The following is a 25521-nucleotide window of genomic DNA, read 5'->3' on the forward strand; positions in this document are numbered from 1 at the left end:
AGTTTCAGGTATAGAGATGTGATCTGTTTCTGTGACATGTGCTTTTGACCATCCACAAGAACCTGCGGTCATCCGATGTTCAGTACTTCAGTACTTTGATTATTTATTGGTGAAGGGAGCGGGAGTGGATCGTAACCCTTGGCTAGCGAAGATGCAGAACTATATAAGAATGTTTTATTCTTAATTTCAAATAGGAATTATCGAAAAGAACACACACAAAACGCCAATTAATTACAAAATGCAATTGGTTTTTATTCTATTTCTTCTGAAACTGGTGCAGCACGGAATCCCCCATATCACCATCCCTTTTTATACCACGAAAAGTGTTTTAAACTTTCTCAGCCAACAAGACTAAAGTTGATGTGAACAAAGACATCAGACAGAAAAGGCCGCAAACAATATACACTACCATACCATATTCGTCCAAATGCATAAAAATATCAAATCATTTAATACTATCTATTGGTAATCCTATACGGTTTGAGAATGTCGCTCCTCATGTTTTTGATTTTTCCCCCCAGTTATTCTATTCAGGTACAGGATTGTGTAAAAGATCGAAATATTCGGCAACGTCACCCAACATTACGAAATAATTACAAAATTACTGTACGCCAACTTCGCCAGCGTCGCAACATTTATAAAATCCTTGGTTTTTTCATAGTTTTTGAAGGAAAAAAATGCAAATGGTAAATTTGTGAAAATTCCAAAGAGAATTGTTACCCGCAAAATTTTAAATGGCTAATATATCGAAAACAAGGAATGCTTTATTACTTCCGTTATTCAGTATATACTATCAACCAAAAACTGTCTTTCAAAAAGCTCGTTATTTACGAAACAGAGTAGAGAACATCATAAACAGAACATGGTTACAGTTATCCTTCCATTTATTCCAGATATACACCATGAACATAGGCCACAACTATCGCTGCACCATTCTTATACGTGTAAGATGCGAAATTGTCTGTTTCTTGGTTCCATATACACCTGCTAGCGATATTTACTCCCTGATCTTTTTTCTCCATGATAATAACATTACACACAAGCTTATACCTCGGGAAATTTAGTTCTTTCACTTTCTCGTTTATCTTCTCGGATAAATCTCGTACTAAGAGTTTACTACGGATATGGTTATACTGATCTAGTCCTGGGTGGTTTTCAATCACGTTTTTCATGACAAGTTCTACTTTCTGCGGAGAGAAGTGTTGGCCTTCCGCCGGTTCTAGTCTGTACGTATTTTCGCATTTCGGTGTTAGTTTCGGAGACCTTTTGGCTGCTCTCTGTTTTGCCAGTCTTTGCCATGCTTTGGTTGCAGCCACTATTCGAAAGAAATTTATACCCGTCTTTGGCGGTGCCAGGGAAACTGATTTCTGAGATTTTGTATCACTTGATGACGGATTCCTTCTTCTCTTTGGAACAGCATCGCCACTTTTGATAGAGGCGTTCTTTTAGAAATAGAAAAAAGTATATTTTACTGTTTGACAAATTGTTATATATATTACGGTATCATATAAGCTTAAAACTTAAAACTATTCAGATGAAGAAAAAGAGGAAGGGAAACTAAAGTGACTGTTTCTTTCAATCATTTTTTTCTTTCTTTTTATTTTTTTTGGTGTTTTCGATTTTTTAGTGAATTGTAGTTTGTATTTCATATGTGTTCCCGCTATTTTTCGCGATTTTACATTAACTTTAGTTTATGTGTTAAAACAAGGAATTAGTGATTGCAATGTTAAAGAAAGCTTAATATGGATTCTAAAATTAAACTCGAAGTTCCTGTAAGAAATCAAATTTCCGTGTATTTTTTTCATAAACAAGGAAAAACAAAGAAACAATCAATCTGTGTCAAAAACAAGTATATCGTGTGTTGAACACATAGACAAAAAACCGAAAATGACATTTTACGCGTAAACATTTTTCAATCTGTAACTTTATTGAAACATACTGATTCAGCTACAAAAGTTAATGTTAAAATTTTAACCAATAAATATTCTTGTCTCGTCTTGTATTGTCTAGCTTGTCTTGAGAGCAAATTCAAATCTATAACGTCAGTCGAAAGTCAAGTAACGGTAACAAATAAGATATACATACCCCAATAGTAAACCGTCTAAACATCACATACAAAGACATTTCAATGCACTAAATTTATTTGCAGTTCAAGTAATATAAAGAGTTAAAAGTAATAAATTTAACATATTATCTACACCTATTGTTTATCTATCCCCCGTCGTTACCTCTTTAATGAGCGTAGAAGAGTTTGATGTTCCTGTCGCTTTTAATTTCGGTTGTACTCGGTCATGTTCGATCAAAGCCTGCATCGTTAATTTCTCATTCGCCATACCTACAATTCAAATACAAGTATGGATAATAAATTTTAGATTTTACATATTGTATAATGTCGTATTTTCAATATTTAATTATGGGCTTGTAGCAACACAAACATGAATTGTATATGATTTTGTTTTGCATATCAGTGTGAGTCCGAGACTTGGCGAGAAAAAAAATATGAACAAAAACAAAAGGTAACTTGCGGTAAATGTGCGTACTAACTCCTTTTCGGGTAAAATTGATGCACCATAGATATACGCTTGACTTTTGGTCCTCATATAAATTCGTACACCTTCAAAAATAACACTTGGCATAATGTAAAATGATGGTGGTAATATCTAGTAAAATTTTTTGATTAAAAGAAAAGTATAGTTGTCCTATATTGCAAAATGTTTTAAAAAAACTCTATCGGAAGTATTAAATATGACTAAACAACGGAATATAATAACAATTGGAAGCCGGTAGTGCTACATTCAGCGCTTCTTAAATTTAAACTATGAAATACCGGTATTGTGAATAAAAAATATGTGCGGTATACATCAATGGGACAATAACCCAATGATACTAAGTATAGAAAAGAAAACAACACACATTTATATCTATTATGTTTGCGGGTTGCAAGTTGCAGGTCACACTTATTAATATTACTAGTCATATGTAAAACAGATCATATTAGGAGAATGAATACTTATATATATGTATTGAATCAAACAATGACTGATAGACAAAAACTTAATTTCTTTCTGTAGGGTAGAAATATAATTTTCGGACCATTCTTAAATTTATCGTTGCTGTTTGACTCCAGATCTAGTTGTATCAATGTTAAGTGTTTGTATAGAAATATTTAATATCAGATATAAATCCGATCAGTTTTCAGAACTTTGAGAATATTTTAAACGGAATATAAATTCATTTGTTACTAATATATAACATGTTTCTCGACTTATATGAATAATATTTCAATTTTTCATAAGTGTTTACAAAATAAAATGACATTTGATTACACAAAACGTCTATTGATCTACAGTTAACACTTTCGTGAGCTACATAATGATAAGATAAGTTATTAAATATCTTAATCTCAGTTTCAACATGTTTTCTAATCAGAGTAAAGTTTAAACCATCACCACGAAATGATTTTAAATAAAACAACGATTAAAGATATTAAATTTCATTCTGAGGAGTTTACATACACCAGTACTTTCCTACCTACGACGTGATTGATCGGTAAATAATCTCACCCCATTAAAAATTATGTCAAATATTTAAATTCAATTCGTTGCAGCACGGCAAAATATGATAATTTTACACTGTTGAAAATTTTTGCCATCTTTTTAATGAGTTTGAAGTTTGAAATAAGACCAAACAGTGATTTCCTGAGAAGGAATGGAAGTTTAAATATTGATTTTGTATATCTACTTCGGTTTTTAAATCTGAGTATGTTTTTTCACTCTATATGTATGAAAAATATAGGCGGATTATTGGGAACAGGGGCCGGGTTTTCCTTATGGAGCTACATAAGTAAATGATACATGTTTTTACAAGTATAAATCCAAACGTTACTGAGCTAACCATGCTAACTAGGGGCCCAGGGGCGGATCCGGCCATTTTAAAAGGGGGGTTTCATAACCCAGGACAAAAAGGGGGTGGGGTTCCAACTACATGTTCCCATTCAAATGCCTTGATCGTCCAAAAGGGGGGGGGGGGTTCCAACCCCCGGACCCCCCTGGATCCGCCACTGGGGCCTCTTTTTCAACATCCAGGCTGAGGAGTGGCTTATTATGTTCGTTACGACCTTTAAGACGTTCTTTTCAATGATAGTCCGAACATAAGTTTGCTTTGGATATTAACCTATGTAGCATCACATCACGTGACCTTGTCATTCGTATTTCAATTCGTTAGCCGTCAGATATAGAACAGTACGCCTTTACTTTGATTAAAAACAACCATCTTTATCGTTGAAAGTACGGTACGTATTCTTTAATTTCTGGCTGATATTGAATTACAGTTTTAAATAACAATCTATTTCTATCATCTGTACTTGAAGTTTTATACCAGGAAAAGGTTGAAGGTTTTCGATTCATAAATGCAAATCTTGTCAATAACTCGAGGACTTTTAAAACCAAAATAAGTTACAGTTTAAACGAATTCTAAAGCGTTTAATTGCGTATAAATTTGACAGTAGCCTGTAAAACTGTATTAGTCCATTGTTGACAATACCTGCACATTTACAGTTCGTCGTATAATCGAGACTTATCACTTGCCCTCGTACCAGAGTACTCTAAGTGATATTTTCTATGACATATGGGTATCTTAAGCAAACGTTTTTTGCGACGTAAAATTGGTTTAATTGAACATTTTGTGTTTGTATTTCATTTGGAAATATATCACCTGTTTTATACAATGATAGTCCAAACAGAAATTCAGCGATCGTAGCATATTGAATGATATTTGCCTGGGAAATTAACATGTATCACCCCGGTAATTCGTGTTATAATTTGATAGGGACAGTTACGAATACGCCATTACTTTGATTAAAAACAACCATCTTTTTGGTTAAAAGTACTCATTTAATTTCAGCCTGCTATTTAGTTTCAAATTACAGTTTCAAATAACAATCTATTTCTATCATCTGTACTTAATTTCTTATACCAGGAAAAGGTTGAAGGTTTTCGATTCATAAATGAAAAACTTGTCAATAACTCGAGGACTTTTAAAAACCAAAATTACGGTAACAGTTTAAATGAATTCTAAAGCTTTTAATATTAAACGCATAGTTTTGACATAAACCTGTACAAAATCTGCAAATTAACAGTTCGCCGTATGGTAGAGACATCTCGCTCGCAATCGACCCAGAGAACTCAAAGTGGTATTATTCTATGACACATTGTGCGACGTAAAATTTGTTTAATCCAACATCATTTTGAGTCTTTGTTGTATTTCCAGTGATATTTTGAAATAGTAGGAAATATAACAACTGTGTTAAGTTTGGACCGTGTTGCTGTTCTTTCACATTGTTTATTCTGAGCATGCGAAGGGTGTTAATTTTTGTTTATCTGAAGGTAGTTTGATCCTCAGAGAATAGTTGAGCGACTAAAAGTCGAAAAATATTTCCTAATATTTGAATCGAAAGGTCTTCAAAGGGACTGTAAAATTAGACAGGAACCCCATTCCTTTTTGTGTGTGTGTGCGCAAAATAATGTAGTGGTTACAAAAAGAACACGGTTTGTGCGTCATGGAAATATAGTACATGATAACTGAGGGCTGACGAATATGATAAACTAATCCAAATCTATGGTATTCATGGCAACCAAATTACTTACTAAAGCCCCGACATGAAAAATAGGAAACAATTCAATTGAGAATACTAACGGAATATTTATAAAATTTACAAAAAACAAATATGTTAGACATTAACCAAAGACAATCCCTGAATAACAGCCTCCTCGTTTGGGACAAGCGCTGATCAGCATACGTAATGTGGCTGGATTAAACATGTTAGAAGGCGCCAACAGTCCCCTAACCTTAGTTAGTGATATAACAGTACAACATAAAAACGAACTACAAAAATCAGTTGAAAAGGACATTACTCATCAGACCGATATAAAGCCGAAAAACATCCGCTAAAAAACCCACATAGACCGGACGTGGCAGGGTATTTATACATCCATGAAAACAAAAAAGACACAAATTTATCCACTTCGTATACCGTGTCGTTTTTTTTATTGTATTCATTTAATTGTACATGTATTTTTCCAAAATGCACAATGAATATAAGCGCTTATTTGAACAGTTCAAATAACAAATCGTAGGCGACATGTGTTGATGGCTTCTATATAACATTACTAATTTGTACAAAATCTAATAAAAAGTAAAGTAAATGTATATATGATCTTACCTGAACGTTTGATTTATTTAGTTAACAAACTCCGATCTGAATCTGTTTAAAATTGACCTCAAATTTACAACTATATAACGAAAATAAACTGCTCCATACAATTATGTAGTAAATTTCCGTCAAACACTTAAAATGCAATATTAGTACAGTTTTATACCCCTTTTACTTAGCAATACCTAGCATTAAATTACCACTTTAAAATGTATCACATTATCAAATATCGACGTGAGGTTCCGTCAAAGTTTAAATTCTACCCAATCAACCGTTCAACCAAAATGAATAAATTTCTGATAAAATTTTCTCCCTTTTTCACTTGGTCGAATTAATTTTGTATGATAAGTAAGATAAATGTAGGTTTATCAATATAGTTAATGTAGTCTTACTTATATAGTTGTCCTTTTCATGTTAGTTTTGATGGAATGAACCTATTCAGATGAATAACAATTATATCTTTTCAAATTAGTCTTTCAAAAATATCGAATTATAAGGTACATTCGAACGTAAACCTTTCACACTTGGCTTTCTTCTGACATCTTTTATCATTTTTAACAAATATATCTCCTTAGCTATTGATTCCATATTCAGATCACAGCGTTATCTAGTGTTACAGAATATTAACACAGCAGTTACCAAAGAACTCTTCTACGACTAAGCTTTAAAGCTTGAACAATAAATTAATGTCAGTGAAAAACAAGAATGGATTCCACCTGACTTAACACGTAGCTAAGAATAAAAATTTCATTTTCCAATAGTATTTCATTTGAAGGTATATATAACTTTGAAGTCAAAATTATTAAAAGTTTATATAGCTCCGTTATTGGCCATTTGGGGTACGCATTATGGTTTACTGTATGGGACTGACATCATAGTCCAAGCTTAAGTAAAAGGCATTTCACTGACTCACAGGATCACATATGTCAACAGACTGACATCATAGTCCAAGCTTAAGTAAAAGGTATTTCACGGACTCACAGGATCACATATGTCAACAGACTGACATCATAGTCCAAGCTTAAGTAAAAGGCATTTCACGGACTCACAGGATCACATATGTCAACAGACTGACATCATAGTCCAAGCTTAAGTAAAAGGCATTTCACGGACTCACAGGATCACATATGTCAACAGACTGACATCATAGTCCAAGCTTAAGTAAAAGGTATTTCACGGACTCACAGGATCACATATGTCAACAGACTGACATCATAGTCCAAGCTTAAGTAAAAGGCATTTCACGGACTCACAGGATCACATATGTCAACAGACTGACATCATAGTCCAAGCTTAAGTAAAAGGCATTTCACGGACTCACAGGATCACATATGTCAACAGACTGACATCATAGTCCAAGCTTAAGTAAAAGGCATTTCACGGACTCACAGGATCACATATGTCAACAGACTGACATCATAGTCCAAGCTTAAGTAAAAGGCATTTCACGGACTCACAGGATCACATATGTCAACAGACTGACATCATAGTCCAAGCTTAAGTAAAAGGCATTTCACGGACTCACAGGATCACATATGTCAACAGACTGACATCATAGTCCAAGCTTAAGTAAAAGGCATTTCACGGACTCACAGGATCACATATGTCAACAGACTGACATCATAGTCCAAGCTTAAGTAAAAGGCATTTCACGGACTCACAGGATCACATATGTCAACAGACTGACATCATAGTCCAAGCTTAAGTAAAAGGCATTTCACGGACTCACAGGATCACATATGTCAACAGACTGACATCATAGTCCAAGCTTAAGTAAAAGGCATTTCACGGACTCACAGGATCACATATGTCAACAGACTGACATCATAGTCCAAGCTTAAGTAAAAGGCATTTCACGGACTCACAGGATCACATATGTCAACAGACTGACATCATAGTCCAAGCTTAAGTAAAAGGCATTTCACGGACTCACAGGATCACATATGTCAACAGACTGACATCATAGTCCAAGCTTAAGTAAAAGGCATTTCACGGACTCACAGGATCACATATGTCAACAGACTGACATCATAGTCCAAGCTTAAGTAAAAGGCATTTCACGGACTCACAGGTTTATATACTGTAAATTCAGTAGTTCTTGTGTGCATTTATTATTGGGATTTTGTCGTTTAGTACTAAAACTCGATTTTAATGTTTGCAATATTGTGAAAATCCTGTTTAATTCATATAAAAAAAATTAAAATGCGAGTATAAATTATTGCGATTATAACCCTGTCGCTTTTTTTGCAATAGTAAAAACACCGCAATAATTTCGGAATTTACAGTATATCAACAGCACAATCCTAACTTTATAAGAGTAGAGACAAAAAGATCAAAAATGCCGCACCTTGTGCCTAAACAAGAGTCCCAGTATTAAAGTCAGGAATGCTATTCGTAAGTTATAAAAAGAAATTTTCATAAGACTTTTCGATTTTTATTACGGGCAAGTTTAGTATAATCTTGTCATAAAGTTACAAAGATCATGGAACATATGGCTTGCATGATCATATAATTCAGATGGGGAGGAGAAAAATGACTCCCATGACATAAGCCCTCGGACAAACGGACCCCCCTGAGGATAAAAGTCCAATAATGGTTTGGCTGAACCCACTCTCAACACACACAGTTTTAATAAATGTGCCATATTCTCAATGTGTTATATGTAGTACTAGTATAGTATATTTATAAGGTTGTTTCTATCGTTCTCCGTATACAAATATCTATCATTATAGTATTATATACTGTCCATAACTTGTATGTGTATTAACACTGGCGCGTGAGCCAGAGGATTTAAGGATGCATCCCCCAAACACTCACTTTTAAATTGGGTGGGGGACCATGTTTTGCATCCCCCACATTTTTATATGTATATATGAAAGGGAAATAGACTTCTTTTAGATTATAAGACGAGAGGAAAAGTTTGATTTTATTTAATTCTACTTACAAAATGTTGCTATACTCTTCTTAATACTCCTAGCTCTTTGCCTTCTCCTCCCAACCCCTTGCTCTTAAACCACTGATATTGCTACATGAAGTACAGTTCAAACAATCAGAGGGAAAAAACGATTAAAATGTAAGATTTTAAAGTGCATATATTTATTAAGTATCGTACAGATACCCTCCTTGTGAATATATAAAGATATATTCAGCGACCGATTTTAATAATTTATTCTATATCCCATGAAATGTAAGAATTGTAAATAATTTTAACTTAAATTGCATAAGACTGCAATATTCGACAATTAAAATGTCAACTTTTAAGGCTTTTCAATTTAAAAGTAAATATTCTTGTGTAAATACAGATTATTAAATGACATTAATTAAATCTGAGCATGGTTTACTTTATAATGGAAAGAATAGAAGCAAAGCGATTTTTTGACACTTGAACAAAAAGATGTTCTATCGTGTCAAAGTGCAGTAATAATTTAAAGAAAAAAAAACACAAACAAATCAGAGCTACAGTGTCTATAAATAAACCAATATTTACATTTCGTTATTTGACTTGAGTAAAACCATTTAAACAGATAAAATATACGGGCTCATATATCTATAAAAAAAATAAAACGAGAAACGAGAAACACTTATGAACCACATCAGCAATATGTACATGCATTTAGTTATTTGGTGTATCATGCTTTCAGGACTAGTTCTCCCCTTCCCAGCGTACTCTGCACAGGGATGACTGCAGGGGCGGATCCAGTCATTTTTTAAAGGGGAAGTTTCTACCATATGTCTCCAATGAAAAGCATTGATCGTAAAAAAAGGAAGGTTTCAATCCCTTTCATTGCTGAAGGCCGTACGGTGACCTATAGTTGTTAATGTCGTTTTTGTTTCTTGTTTACAGTTGTCTCATTGGCAATCATACCACATATTCTTTTTTTTATATTGTGTATCAGTTTCATATCATTTGGTTGATGCAAACTAAATTGCTTCGCTGAGCACAGCCTGATACAACCGCAGAGGAACAGTTGGAGCAAATTTGGACACAATATTCAAGCTTGATACTGTCTGAACTTGGATTGTGATTAAATTTATGACATAATATAGGTTTCTGACACACACAAATGTGCTCAAAGATATTACAAATGTTTTGCACAATTACCCCCAAGCGAAATCCCAGACTTCCCTTTGTGATATGGAACCTTGAGTTACAATGTCAGAGAGATCCTTACACTCATGCACGAGTTATTGTCCCGAAACTACAACAATGCTTGTTTTGTGCCCCTTTTTGGCCCTAAATTACCTAAACTGTTGGCATCATAACCCCCAACCTTCTACCAGGTATTAAATATTGTGGTTATTTTTTCAGAGAAATCAAAATACTTATACACAAGTTGTTATCCTGACACTAGAAAAATGCTTGTTTTGGGCCCTTAATTCCTCAACAGCTGGGATCATCATCCCCAAAATCAATCACAACCTTCCTTTTGTGGTATTGAACCTTCTGAAAAAAATTCATTGAGATCCATTCACTTAAATTAAAGTTATTGTCTGTAAACCAAATGTGTCTACAGACAACAATATTGCAGACAATGCCATCATACCATTATACGACCCCATATTTTTTTGTGGTCGTATAAAAATGGAAACCAATTTCAAGATGTTTGTGAAGACAGACAGGAGTAACTATTAATACCCCTTCCAGTGACAGAAGGGACATAAATGTAGTCTTAACTCACCAGCAAAAAGATTCTGCAGGCATTCATGTAGATTTTGTATTGCTTATCATTTTAGTTGTTTAGTATTTACAGTTTCTATCTATTTGTTGTGTGGTAATTTCAATAAGTTTTTATCATGTTTTACAATGCAATAGACAGTCCACAAAGAAGACATGTAACCTTACATTGACTCGGAGCCAATCAGTCTCCACAAAGAAGACATGTGACCTTACATTGACTCTGAGCCAATCTGTCTCCACAAAGAAGACATGTGACCTTACATTGACTCTGAGCCAATCTGTCTCCACAAAGAAGACATGTGACCTTACATTGACTCTGAGCCAATCTGTCTCCACAAAGAAGACATGTGACCTTACATTGACTCTGAGCCAATCTGTCTCCACAAAGAAGACATGTGACCTTAAATTGACTCTGAGCCAATCTGTCTCCACAAAGAAGACATGTCACCTTACATTGACTCTGAGCCAATCTGTCTCCACAAAGAAGACATGTCACCTTACATTGACTCTGAGCCAATCTGTCTCCACAAAGAAGACATGTGACCTTACATTGACTCTGAGCCAATCTGTCTCCACAAAGAAGACATGTGACCTTACATTGACTCTGAGCCAATCTGTCTCCACAAAGAAGACATGTGACCTTACATTGACTTGGAGCCAATCAGTCTATGCTCTTACTCTTTAAAGATGTGTACTTTGCAAAGTTAGTGCCATTCTGTTATACGAAAATTATTAATGAATATGTCAATGAGACTTCTTCATACAAGTTGAAAAATTTTACACAATATATACATCAAAATTAAGTTGATATAATCCTAAAGTATCAGGACCAACCTCCTTACAGCATCAAAACTTAGATCAGTGAAACATTAACATGAGGTTTATATCAAGTGATTCATGTCAGGCAAGTATCTACACCTCAAGATTATTTCAAAGAACGGATATTGTTGACCTTTTACCTATAGAAATTGAAATGACCACTTCAAAAAGGTTCATATTTTACTCAGTAATGACCGTATTAATGAAGAATAAAAAAAAAATTGTAATACATTTATTAAAATTGAATTTTCTTTATTAGTTTAAACAATTCATTCATACATTACAAAATTCATTAACCATTGCTCTCGCTCATTCAATAACATACAACCAAAACAACATCTGTACATCTCTCTCATACAACTTACTGCATGTACAATTCATTACTCAATATGCATCCTTTCTTCTACCAAAGTCATGATGTTAAAGTGATTCTTTGAGTGACTTTATTACCTCCCTTGTTCAGCAATCTTGAAACCTGATTTACCTCCCCTGCTGTTCATTAGACAACTGTCTCTTCTGGATAACTTTGAAAGATCACTTATAGTTTTAAATGTTCTAGAAGAGTAGATGTGAGACATGGTTCTAAGTTAATAAGGGTTCCATTTAGAAAGGTCCTCAGATTATTCAGCAATCAGTTGTTGAGGCATTCGTTAAGACATCCAGTTCCCAGATTATTCCGGGTTCAGATTAGATTTATTCAGAATTAATTTGGACAGGTCTCCAGCTAAGTTCCTGTCTTGCATAGGGATTGTTTAAAGAGGGTCAATCATGAGTGAAGATAGGGCCCCATTTAGCTCAGGGATTGTTGAGACACTCTACCCATTGAATATAATTAGACCGTCCCAGTTTGCTAAGGGATATATTAAGATTATGGTCCCATTTTCTTCAGGGAATAGTTTTGACAGGGCCCTGTGAAGTAAGGGAATAGTTAAGACAAGGTCTCACTTTAAATACTCAGGGACTAGTTTAGACAGAATCCCCTTTACCAAAGGATAAGTTTATTTTCATTTACAAAATTTAGAAGAAAAAAAAAACTATTCAAAATAAATTCATGTAAAGTAAAGCAGATTTTTAGTTGATTCTAGAAAAGCTTTACACACATTCCAATGTAAGGAAAACACACAGAACAGGCATCATTTAATCTGTACTAGCACTGACTTTGTCAATAAATCACTTTACGTTCAATAAATACAATGTATAATATACATGGTCTTGAGGTTATGGTCTTGGGGTTCTATGCCCATATTATCCTAATTAGAATAGTGGACATACATTTAGAACATAGTATCAAATTCTACAACTTGTCATCAAAGGTAGTATGCTCATTCTTATTTAATATTCATACTCATCACATTGGATATAACACACAGTTTAGGAATGATAATTAACATAACACAGATTATGAATGGATTACACTGAATATCACATAACAAATTGTGTAAGGGATGATAATTATCTTTTCACAGACTATGTATGAATTATCGTATAACAAACTGTGTCCCAGAAGCTGATTGACAAACACACTAATGTCTACATGAGAAGGATGCTCATGGATGCTGCACGGGATACTGTTGTTGTTGTGATGAGAACCCGAGGCCCACTCCCCTCTGTGTGTGAGTCGTCATTCGAGCAAACTCATAGTCTTTATCTAATCTAGAGAAGAGTTCATCGTGTTGTTTCTTTTTCTCCTCCACATTCTCAGAGTTGTCCCCTTCTTCTTCCTCTCCACCTTTCATTCCCATTAGTTTACAGAATTTAGCTTTGGTTTTGTCGTCAGAATTAGATGCCAAAGCTGCTGAGGTCTTCCATTCTTTTTCTTTGTCCTGAAATATATGAATCAATTTAATTGAAATCACTGATGGAAAAATTGAAAGATTTCTGTGCTTAATTTCAAACCATATATTTAAGTGTGCAATGGGATGGTGATAAGAGTAACTGTGTATGGATGCCTTATTGTTATCTTTTGAATGGATGTTCAATTTTACAGCAAAAAAATTAGTGAACTATTTAGTTGATTTATACTTTCCATGACAGATTGATGATTTTTATTATCAAGGCATTTTTCATTTGCTCTCAGTTTTCTTGTGTTTTTTTCCGAATTTGTATTGGAACAAAAACAGTTGACAATGCCTAATAACTTTACATAAAATGCGTATATACATCTTTTTGCAGAGGGCTATTCCAGAAAAAAATGTATGGGGGGGTTGGAAGGCAGTTTTTGTCAGTACCCACCACCCAGACAATTGTAATTGAGAATTATAGTGCATTGTAGTGTGAAAAGTTGCTCTGATACCCATCACCCATGTATTTTTAATACAATGTGCCTTCCAACCCCCCATACATTTTTTTCTGGAATAGCCCAGATCAAATTCATTGAAAATATATAGTCATAAATTTGAACAATATGATCTCCCAATCTGTGTTGATTTAAACCAATTCTTAGCAGCCGATTAATTTGAACACACCACTTGTTGCTTGAATTGATCTTACAAAATTTCCTGCTTTATCACAATCTTATATTTCAGACTAATTTTCTTGTGATCTTTGGAAAAGTTTTTATGAAAACACTTCATCCTACCTCCTAGTGGGGGTTTAACTTTAGACAATAATATTTTTATACCTGATAAAGACTTACCTCCTTGTGGTCTTTAGCTTTTGACCAGAGAAGTTTTCGTTTCTGTACTTGTTCTGCATATTTTAATGGATTTACTGCAGCTGGGTTGTAATATTTGGGAACAGCTATGCCAGTCATTTCTTGTGCCTATAAAAAATATCCATTCAGAAATAAAATTGAGAATGGAAATGGGGAATGTTTCAAAGAAACAACAACCCGACCATAGAACAGACAACAGCAGAAGGTCGCCAACAGGTCTCCAATGCAGTGAGAAATACACGCACCCGGAGGCGTCCTTCAGCTGGCCCCTTAACAAATATATATACTAGTGCAGTAATAATGAACGCCATACTAAACTCCAAATTGTACACAAGAAACTAAAATTAAAAATAATACAAGACTAACAAAGGCCAGAGGTTCGTGACTTGGGACATGGGCAAAAATGCGTATATATAAATATAAATAAATCATTAAAGATTTAAATACATACATGAATATTTGAAAAATCATTAAAGAGTCTGAAAAAACTTTGATTTTAATGGCAAGGTTATTTAATAAACCTCTTGAAAGAATACTGGCTTAAGAAAATGCAGCAAATATTTGTTGAGTTTTGTTTTTTTTGAAATAGCTGGCATGTTTGAATGGTCAAAGGGAGATAACAAATGTATCATTTCTGCTTTCTCAATCAATTGAAATAAGTGCAGACCCTTTAAAACATTTGTTTTCTCGTGTTTAGTTGCCCTTGTGACCAACAGTAATTCCAGTGTAGAAAACTCTCATATCTTACCTTCTGGTGCATGGTTGCCATGGTTTGAAGCAGTGCCATCTGTGGTGTAACCCCTGAACCAGCTGATATTTGTGAGAAAACATCTTTTGAATTTAATGGAAGGTTGCTTGGTTTTTCTTTAGGTAACTCTGAAAAATAATATTAAAAGACAATGTATACAAGGCGATTGTCATTTGGCGTTAAATCATTTACCAGTACATTAAATGCAATTTGTTTCTTTTGTTCTTATTCTACATGATTGAACATTTCTATTCAGTAGTTTTTGAGATAAATGAGATAATGACAAAATTACAAATACTGTGTTATTCCTGAGCATGAAGTTATTTTCTGTCATTAATAAATATGTACCACATTGTTACTTTCCCATTATATCCCTTGGACACTCAGAACATTATCTTTTTCAGTAATCTTATTGTCATGTACTCACCAAGTTCTTTTCCATCAATGCCTTCATTGTTCTGTAATATTTTACTGGCCTTTAGAAGTTGTTGTCTCATTTGATCCTTGAAGGTAAAAGGTTTATTACAGGTTGTTGGACTTCTCCTGGCTTTCCTATCAGGACTCCTGCTCCTACGATGTGCAGGACTTCTGTGACGATCAGGACTTCTATGTCGATCGGGACTTCTATGGCGATCAGGACTTCTATGGCGGTCGGGACTTCTATGATGCCTTCTGTGTGGACTTTTGTTTTTTCTTGAGTGTCTATCACGACTTCGACTACGACTTTTCTTATGTTTTCTGTGACGGTCTTTACTGCCACTCCTTTTTTTGTCGTGTGAAGAATGACCCTTTCTGTGTTTATGGTCTCTTGATCTGCTTCTTTTGTGCCTATGTGATCTTGAAGGACGTTTCTCCTACAAAATTTATTACTAACATTAAGACTAACAGGTGCTATACAACTTATAAGTCATTGAAAACATTGCTGTTATTAAGAAAGTTCACCTTGAAAAAAGGATGGCCTGTATGCACAAGGCCTTGTACTCTCGTGTACTTATAAGGCAATAATAATGGCAAAAATTGGAGCAAAATGGTGCTAGAGAGAAATTTTTACTTCCTCTAGAACAACCTTTTTCTCTAAATTTTGTGTGAACCTAGTCAGTAAAATCTCAAACTAAGGTCATTGTAGCAGTCTAATTGTTTTATTTCTCAGAATTGTTAGTTTTCATCTGTGAAATGGTTGTAATATTTTCGAGACTCTGGATTGAAGAGAAATTTGATTATCTTCCTTATCTAAAGATATTTGGTTGAAAACTTTGTACCATTTTAAGGCATTAAGGATTAACAAGATATATGCAAAAGAGATACAAGGAATCAATTTCTTTTTTTATAGTCAAAATAGAAACACCCTACTTTTGTGCATTGAGGAAAACAAACCTTTCTTTTATCCCTACTTTTAGATCGCCGTCTGCTGGACTTATGATGGTGGTCTGACCTGTGTTTATGGGATGGGGATCTTGATCTGTGCTTATGTGATGGCGACCTTGAATGAGATCTTTTCCTTTTTGAAGGACTTTCCCTGGTCTCTTTGTCAGATGGTTTCTCTGGTTCATTTTCTGCTGAGTTTGTTGATATTTTCCTTTCTTTTGATTTCCGCTCAGGTGAAGATGATGGTGACCTGGATTTTGAACTTTCCCTGGATGACCCAGAATCAGATGACCCTGACTTTGACCTTTGATCTTCATTCACCTCACCAACCTGTCAATAATAAACATTTTGCTTTTGTCTTCGAACTATTTCACAGTAAACAACCATTATCAGCAGTATAATTTCATAACTTTTTTTTTAAAACATACAACAAAATTCTTTGAAGTTAGATAGGCCAAATTCGTGAAGTACTTATATCTTTTCAGCGATTTGGAAATTGAGATGAACTCATCATTCATGAAAATATCCTCATAGATACATTTAATATGGAGGATCAAAATCCGGGAAAGGCCAATTTTGAAAATAAAACTTATTAAAAACAGATCCCCTTAGAAGTAACGAAATTTAAACACTGACTATATTCATATACAAATGATTTTCACAAGTTTTTCCATGTGTAGGGGGTTATTCATCAGGTGTGATGTAAGGTATAACATGTAGTTAGCATGGTAAGTACTTTGTACCAAGTACCTTACTTTATGAAAAGCTAATGATTCACACGAAAAGAACTTCAATGTGGGGGAGGACAGAGGTTATTGCCACACTAATTATAATTCATGGTAAAAATCAAAATAAAATTGGCTGCAGTCCTTTAGCACAAATTGTTATTTTAAGAGGTATCATTTGTGCCAAATAGTACATTTTTTTAATGTATCATTCTTGCCAAAATCATTTTTTAGATGTATCATTTGCAGCAAATATTTTAATTTAATATTTTGAATAATAAATCTTTTTCATATATCCCATGCACCATAATAATCATGAGAAAAAATTCTTCTAGGAGCCTGTATCTCTCACTCTCACCTGGCTTATTTCCCCCCTGTTAGTTTTGATGTAGTGTTTTCATTTTCTGTACATCAATTAGCAATGTTTGTAAATACAATTTTGTAAATCCACCAATAAGATTTGAGACTTGCCTATTGTGACTTTCTTTTCAACTAACTAAACAAAATTTTACATTTATCATAGAACAGTTGATTTTTAATTTAGCTAGCTGAATTTGATTTTGAAATGGGTAGGTGGTTTTACCAAATTTTTTCTAAGATTAAAAGTAGCATTTTGGGGAAACACATTTGGCAAAAAGTTTAGTGTGTGTGTACTTCTTATCAGCATGAAATTTCAGATATTTTTACAAAGTGTCATAACTCTGCTTCTTCATTAAAATTTTAAAAAGTTATTGATGAAAAAGACATCACAAACTTTATAAAAATTCAAACAAATGCATTGATTCTGAATAAAATGTGATACATGTACATGTATTTGGTCTATTTTGTTTTTAGACCAAACAATGTTAGACTGAAAAATGCCCGATATTTGAAGAAAAACTGGTATAACTGGTACTCTGTGGACATGTGATGGCTGGCTTGTATTTTTCAGTTTCTTCATTAGTATCCATACCGGGCAACTTTACCTGTGTGTTTGTCTGGGTACTTACGTTGATCCGACACTGCAGGCAACATAACGTCGCCTGATAACTTCACTCAAACTTGATGGCAGAACTGGTTAAACCTAATGTATAGGCAAGTATCAGGTCAGATTAATGAAGAAGACATGAAGACACGGACAATATGTTTATGGGAACAATGTATGTTTGTCAGCTGAGCACTACATATATCTTGACACCCTTTTAAACCTGATTTATCTGTAAAAGCAGCACATTGTTCTAGGCAACAAAATCATCATTCTAGTATAATAAATTAACCTATTAGAAAGTACATTTGGTAAATCATTAAAAAATTCAATGCCTAAAAAACATTGGACTACTTGAAATTGAACTTTACAAATTGAAATATTTTTTTTTATTTATCAGTGTTTACATTATAGGACAAAACTTTGTTAATTTGTTCTAGTGTAAAATTCAGGCTATCAACAGGTAATAGTACTCTACATGTTGTTTGTGAAATCCTTTTTAGCCGGGCTTTGACTACAAAAAATCAAACCGTTTTAATAAGAACAATGTTTAAAAGTTTTCCCTAGACATGCTAGATGTATTCAACTTTCAAAATTTCTTCATCTATCATGTCTAAAAATCAAGAACTTATATAGAACACGTCGAACTTGTAGTGCTGCTTTTACAGTTATAAATAAATGAAGAAATTTGATTTTCAAACTAACAAATTTCTTTTAATATTATAACTTATACATCTGTAAAATCTTGTTTCATAACATTTATGATGCCTGTTGTTTTTTTAAACAAAGACATATCTGTATCACTAGTTTGCTTTTAGTTTGGCGTTTAATTATCTACAACCTTCTTACTTACAACTGGAGAACATGGTGCAGACTTTCCCATTAATAATTGTAAGAACACAGTATACTGTAGACTTTCTAAACAATCTGGTATATCTGTAAGGCTGTGGAAGCCATTACAAGTCAGCAAGAAATCTGTTACATTCAAAACAAGATTTTACTCAATTCACAATCTATACCATTTTGACTCTGGTCAATGTTTACCTCTGAACATGCCTCAGTAAAAATACCCTTGCATAAATTCTTGTTTCCTTATTAATAATGATAGTCAGTTTAAATTCATTGTCAAAGCATTCTCACTCTTACAAACTTTGTGTTTTCAAAATAACAAGAGTTTTCTGTAGTGAGGTCAAGTTTTCACAATCAGTTTAAACCAATATTTAATACATGTAGAAGTGACCTCAAATTCTGAATTTGGTTATTAATTAATGTGACTGGATAAAGTTTTAATTCAATTGATGCATGTAAAAGGTAATAGTTTGTAAAGATTGATCTGGTCACTTCTACACTTGATTACAGAGTGCCTCAGCTGACAAAGGACCCGCCCAACTTATAAAGTTAAATCATTACCATTCATATATATTACCTCAGAATTTTGTTCCATGATCTTTTTCACACTTTCTGCTAATGAACATCTACCAGTGCCTACAAAAGGACAAACAAAAATATAATACAGGAATTTACTACGTACATGTATGTTTTAGCATGGCTTTACTGTGTAACCAAAAGGTCATGATTCTGTATAAGTGATTCTGTATAAGTGTAACCAAAAGGTCATGATTCTGTATAAGTGTAACCAAAAGGTCATGATTCTGTATAAGTGTAACCAAAAGGTCATGATTCTGTATAAGTGTAACCAAAAGGTCATGATTCTACATATAGAATCTCCTGTTTCCTGGACTCAAACCTAGGATCTCTGTGTTACAAAGCAGTACTGTAACCATTTGAGATAAGTACTTCCCTAGCTCAATCGCTTACTTTTTCTTATTTTTTTCTTTTACAAATTGGCATTGAGAGTTGTCTCATTGGCACTCATAAGACATCTTCTAAGCATGATTCTAATATGACGTGCTTCTTTAGCTTTGTAAACAACACTGTGATAAAATTCTCGATAAAATATACTTAGCGCAGACTCGGAGATATACATAATAATGGCCGTTACAATATACTTCCCACGTAAATCTACATGTATTGGAACCTATTTGCAGACCCTCTGCCGATTTTATTGTTTTAAAAAGGGCAATTTAAAAAAGACAAAATAACTTTTTTTCTTATTCTTATGCATAATAAAAAGAATTAATGCACAAGATCTCGGAGAAATCAACAAAATAAAAATTAAATAAAATTCCGCGAAAGTCTATTAATCTTTTTGGCGCATTTAAGTCATTTCAAAACATGACGTCATACAAATGAAACCGCTAAAGTTGAAAGTTTTCTGTTGCGTGAACCATCGGAATTCGTATGATATTGTATTAAAACTGATTTTTGAGGTAGGTTTTGTTTTGTTTTCTATTCTATTGCATTATTCGCATATTTACTCGTTTCAGCAAGTCAACATGGCGGCTCCTTGGTTACAAAATGTCAACTTTGGATTTAACGGAAGCTTACGAGAAAAACATGTAAATTAAAAATGGCATATGTTGGATTTGAGAATTAAAAGAATTAAAAAGTTTTTTTTCTAGCAGTTATTCACGAACTAACCTACGCAAGCTACATATTTATAAAGATATTTGAGCTTTATCTAGCAGGGAGTAAAAAAGAACAGCCACACACACAGCATACCCACCCTCGCTTCAGTTTTTTAATGACCGTATTTGTCCTATTAGAATCAAAATAATTCATGGAAGCCATATATTGTTGGAAATTTACACATGGCCTGGGCCGTGATATTCGTTTATTTTATCCCTCGCTAACGCTCAGGATAAAATTCGAATAATCACGGCCCAGGCCATGTGTAAATTTCCAACAATATATGGCTTCCATGAATTATTTCTTAACTCAGTATCTTCTGATAAAGGGAAGCAATCCTGTCATAACTGCATTAGGATGAGAAGCTATGAATTTAATTCTTTATTATGTACAATATAACAGAGATCGCAAAAAGTGGTGGTCCTGTGGAATTTACCCTCAAAATTTTGCATAGGACTGACACAATTTTAGTATTTTTCAATAGAATTAATAGTGAGGACCAGGAGATTTTCTCTAAGTACCACCAGGGGAAAAAAGATTTCATGAACTCTGATATAATCTCTTTACACTGAATTTATGATCGAATGAAGCATTGTAACCAAGGAATCCATTGCATAGATAAGTTAACAATTCACCTTTCTGACCTGTATCTTCCTTGTTTTTGCTGCCTGATTCATTGGTCACATGATCTGTCTCTGTTACCATGGTTGCTGACTGGTTCTCTGTTTTAGGCTGGTCCCCAGAAATCATTTTCTCAAACATACTGTACTCATCTTCCAAATTTGAGTTCTAAAAATGGAAGATTAATAAAGATAATAAGATTTTACTTTCAAAGTATTTAAAAAAAAAATCTGGAAAGAGAAATATTCATGTTGGAAAGTAACTATCTTACCATATTGATAACTAATAATAGGAATGTTAAAATTAGATCACGCAATTGTACGATCTACAAAAATGTATGCTGTTGGCAGAAATAGGAAAGCTGAACAAGCATCATATTTCTTTTGGACTAAAAGTTAAGTCTAAATATACATGTATATGTGTGTTATTAGCAATGATGATCAGATGATGTCAATCAATGGACTATTTTCATATTACCCACATTTGACTCAGTTTATATTATTTTTCAACAGGTTACCTACATGTACGACATCCTGGTACTCGGTCAATTAAGAGCAACGTTAAGAATAGACCAAATTCTTCTGTCCCTACAGTGTTTTCCATTCGGCATTTAAGCCGGGTGTGCCGACCACCTTCTTTTGAAAGCCGACCACCTTTCGATTTTAGGAGGTGGTCGGCTTTTTTTCAAATTTCGGATTTTTTTCGGTTCCGTACCGTTAAAATTTGAATACTTATGGCCTCGAGTCGAGCATGCCGATGAGAGCGGACGTGAAAATTTTTGCAGAGACAATCCATCAACATCATTGAAATTGTTTTGTCAAATTGATTTCATGGATAAATATTATTATCCTTACATCGTATATTTTATGATTTGGATTATATTTTTTTGTTGAGAAAGGTTTCTGCAGATATTTTCAGGTTTGTTTGAGACATGTAGTCAGATGGGATCCATTAGTAGTTTCTATGTGGGAAACTATCAGACCAATCTATTTGATGTCTGAGGGTTTTAGCTGTTCCCCTAATGGATCGGTAGTTTCTTTCCGAGATCCTTTATCATAGGATTTTCGGCTTTCCTCTACCAGGAATACAGCTGGGCATTTAGCGGTATCGGTTTGGATTCCAAGTATGTCCTCTCCGGTTTCCCGTTCGTTGTCTAGGCATTTGTGCGGCATCCGGGGTGACCTTATCCCTTATTTTGTATACATGTATAATGTTTTTTTATATTATGCATTTTTTATATTTTTGAGGATGAGCGAGTCAGGTGAGTGGGTGTGTTCGTATGCTTTATTACATTGTACTTATTGTTTTGGGGAAGGTTAACTTTCTGGTTGTAAGACCCGTCACGGCCAGGCTGGGAGACTGGATAGGCAAATGCTCACATTAAATCTGTACCAATACAGTGTGTTAAATGTCTTCCTTTTTACACCATAACCCATGGTGGTGCTCCTACTAAAGGAGGGAGATACGGAACATACATACATACATACAATGGCGCCTCGCTGATTTGTTTTCATTGACAAAGATGGCGTCCAATCGTCAAATTTCAATGTTTTCATTTATCAATCGGGGTACAAGAAAGGCAGATGACGATGATGATAAAGAAAATACTAGACCAAATAAGTTAAATAAAATTGATAGTAATGTTGAAGTTGTGGAAATTGAACAAAAATCAACCAAACAACGGAAAAGACACGCAAGTGAAGACAAATATGAGCAAGACTTCAAATGGCTTATAGTCACAGAGGAAGGATACTACTGTTCTATGGGCCAAAAATACGGCACAAAAGCAAGAAACAGGGCATAAAATTGTAAATGAAAGAAGAGATCAAGAGAAAAGAGATAAATTGTTGAAAAAAATCAAATCAAAGAATATTTGACAATTAATATGACTACGTCTATTTATGTTTGTTCAACTCCATTAAATGTGAATATTATGCTAATCTTTATTTTTGTGACCCCCACGTGCACCCACAGTAAATTAAAAAAAAACGGTGGACATTTAAAAAAAACCACCCGGTTGCAAGTGATTTTTTTAAAACGCCCACCTTCCCTTAGTGAAAAAAGGAAAACACTGCCCTATAATGCATATATTTACTAATTTACATTTGCTTTTTATTGATTTTGCTTTTTTCTATCTTTTTTATTTGTGCAATATAGAGACAGAAAGCAGTGCCCATTCAAAACAGGAGATTGCTGACAATTTGTTTGCGCTCAGTTTCGCTTATTTTGTACTTCGTACCTGTATATAAAACACTTGTAATTGTTAAACGGTTTATCTACATTTTTCTTGTGCCTTACTATGATCAACAATCTTTCTGAGTCCAGATAATCCATTTTTTCAAGATGTCAATACATTCTACTTTCATTCTTTGATGCAAGTTTGACATCTTGAAATATTTTTCACCAATCAACGAGGGTGGTAAAGGGGGGGGGGGGGGTGCCTGCACGAAAAAAACTTGAAATAAGACATAATTTCACGTTGAACGTGAAATAATTTCTGTAATGAACGTTGCACGAAAAATAAATACTTTTATTTGAACCTTTTGTGACTGAGTCACTGTCTTCTTGTATTAACTCTTTGTTTAACTTGATATTCCAGATTTAGTATACACATTTATGATATAATTGGTTAACGGCTTTTAAAAAAGTATTTCTTGACGATCCCTGCCAAGTGTTTGAATTTTATTTGAAAAATACCGAGCATGCAAAATAAGACTGAAAATCTTGATGCACGTAAAATTAAATAAGCAGAACACGTTGAACGAGGCACCCATCTTGCACGACTGAATGTCAAATAAAAAAGTAAAAACATGTTGAACGTTAAATTAAAAGCGGCGATCACGTTGCACGAAATTAACCCTTCACCACTCTCATCAACATGATCAACGCTGATTCCCGATAAGTAGGATCTTCAATCTTCTTGCATATAACAAATAAGGTTATAATTAGATATCACGTGTTATTTATCCCTTTTCACAAGTGGGGGAGTTGGTAAACCAGTGTGGGGCGAGTTTGTGAAAAAGTGAGGCGATTTGTCTGGACTGCTTCCCACAGTCACAGACACACATGATTTTTTCACTTTCAGACCCGAGGCTAATGACATGACATTCACACTAAACGGTGATATTTAAGTCTTTCAACAGCAAATTCAAATTATTAATGGCAAATAAATTTCTTCCAAATTAATTGAATAGAAAATGAAAGTGAAACACGAAGAAAGGTCAGATGGGGAAATATATTTTGCCTACAGGCTACATTTAATTTCTGGTTATTCAATACTGAAGATAACTGTGTTTTATTGTAAAAAAATAGTTTGAAAGTTGAAATATTTTAAACCTGTTCGTCGTCACCATTGTTATTTTCAGACAAACTCTGCATAGGTTCTGAATCTTCGTCATAACTTGCCAACATTTCCATTTTGTCGTTCAAGTTCCCGGATGATAATTTTGGATTGCCTAAAACCAGAATCCGTGTCCGTTCGCCAAAAATCACGTCCGCGGCCCGGGTCCGTTCGCACCTGTGTGTTGACTAAATTTTTAATCATGTTTAAGTAATCAAACATTATTAACATTAAATGATTAATCAAGAGTAAAAGACTTTTAAGTCAGAACATGTACAGCCTAGACGAGACGGACTACATAAGAAAATGCCTATGACAAGACAGTTGCAAGTTAATTCCGGCATTCGTTTGATTTGTTTGGACTTTTGATTTTGCCATTTGATTTTGGACTTTCCTTTTTGAATTTTCCTCGGAGTTCAGTATTTTTGTGTTTTTACTTTTTATCATACTACAACAAGTCCAACACAATCCATACATAGGCTTACAAATATCAGAAGACCTAAAATGGACTACGCACATCTCAAATATATAGCCTCCAAGAAAGTCAATTCGACGCTCGGCTTTCTAAGAAGAAATCTACGCTTCTGCCCAGAAGATTGCAGAAAAAGACTGCATATATCATATCTTTAGTACGATCAACTATGGAATATCATAGTGGAGCCATCATATATGGGACCCATATACACAATTACATGATATAAATAAATTGGAATTGAATAACACGCAAAGCAGTCATATTCATTACTGTGTAACAGAAAAAAGTAAAAACACAAAAACACTGAACTCCGAGGAAAATTCAAAAAGTAAAACCAAAAAGCAAAAAGCAAAATCAAAAGTCCAAACACATCAAACGAATGGATAACAACTG

The 25521-nt window shown here is 34.0% G+C and overlaps 2 protein-coding genes across 5 annotated transcripts; both read right to left on the bottom strand.

Moving 5' to 3' along the window:
- Nucleotides 1-227: 227 nt before the first annotated feature.
- Nucleotides 228-6644, bottom strand: LOC139527485 (dynein light chain Tctex-type protein 2B-like). 3 transcript variants are annotated; one of them, XM_071322970.1, is made up of 3 exons: nucleotides 6604-6644; nucleotides 2229-2335; nucleotides 228-1442 (listed from the first exon to the last, which is right to left on the bottom strand). In XM_071322970.1, the coding sequence occupies exons 2-3, from the start codon at nucleotides 2331-2333 to the stop codon at nucleotides 885-887; spliced, it is 663 nt and encodes a 220-aa protein (XP_071179071.1). In that variant the 5' UTR covers nucleotides 2334-2335; nucleotides 6604-6644; the 3' UTR covers nucleotides 228-884. The 3 variants fall into 3 exon arrangements, with proteins under 3 accessions (XP_071179071.1, XP_071179072.1, XP_071179070.1); XM_071322971.1 differs by lacking the exon at nucleotides 6604-6644 and adding an exon at nucleotides 6412-6465; XM_071322969.1 differs by lacking the exon at nucleotides 6604-6644 and adding an exon at nucleotides 6221-6422.
- Nucleotides 6645-11947: 5303 nt separating this feature from the next.
- On the bottom strand, nucleotides 11948-24788 carry LOC139527488 (arginine/serine-rich coiled-coil protein 2-like). Of its 2 annotated transcripts, none has more exons than XM_071322976.1 (8): nucleotides 24650-24788; nucleotides 21337-21481; nucleotides 19590-19648; nucleotides 16484-16804; nucleotides 15537-15963; nucleotides 15110-15237; nucleotides 14344-14469; nucleotides 11948-13531 (listed from the first exon to the last, which is right to left on the bottom strand). In XM_071322976.1, exons 1-8 carry the CDS (start codon nucleotides 24728-24730, stop codon nucleotides 13256-13258), a joined length of 1563 nt encoding a protein of 520 aa, XP_071179077.1. In that variant the 5' UTR covers nucleotides 24731-24788; the 3' UTR covers nucleotides 11948-13255. The 2 variants fall into 2 exon arrangements, with proteins under 2 accessions (XP_071179077.1, XP_071179076.1); XM_071322975.1 differs by having other exon boundaries at nucleotides 21328-21481.
- Between the last annotated feature and the right edge of the window lie 733 nt (nucleotides 24789-25521).

This window comes from Mytilus edulis, chromosome 6 (assembly GCF_963676685.1).
Source record: "Mytilus edulis chromosome 6, xbMytEdul2.2, whole genome shotgun sequence".
Taxonomy (NCBI): Eukaryota; Metazoa; Mollusca; class Bivalvia; order Mytilida; family Mytilidae; genus Mytilus; species Mytilus edulis.

Bases quoted from the DNA above. Each gene is read 5' to 3' on its own strand.
- LOC139527485 (XM_071322970.1), bottom strand. From the start codon at position 2,333: ATGGCGAATGAGAAATTAACGATGCAGGCTTTGATCGAACATGACCGA. The intron at 1,443-2,228 runs GTAACGACGGGG...TATTTCTAAAAG, and splicing joins CTTCTACGCTCATTAAAGAG to AACGCCTCTATCAAAAGTGG.
- LOC139527488 (XM_071322975.1), bottom strand. From the start codon at position 24,730: ATGGAAATGTTGGCAAGTTATGACGAAGATTCAGAACCTATGCAGAGT. The intron at 16,805-19,589 runs GTAATATATATG...TATTATTGACAG, and splicing joins TCATGGAACAAAATTCTGAG to GTTGGTGAGGTGAATGAAGA. The intron at 15,238-15,536 runs GTGAGTACATGA...ATTATTTTTCAG, and splicing joins CATTGATGGAAAAGAACTTG to AGTTACCTAAAGAAAAACCA.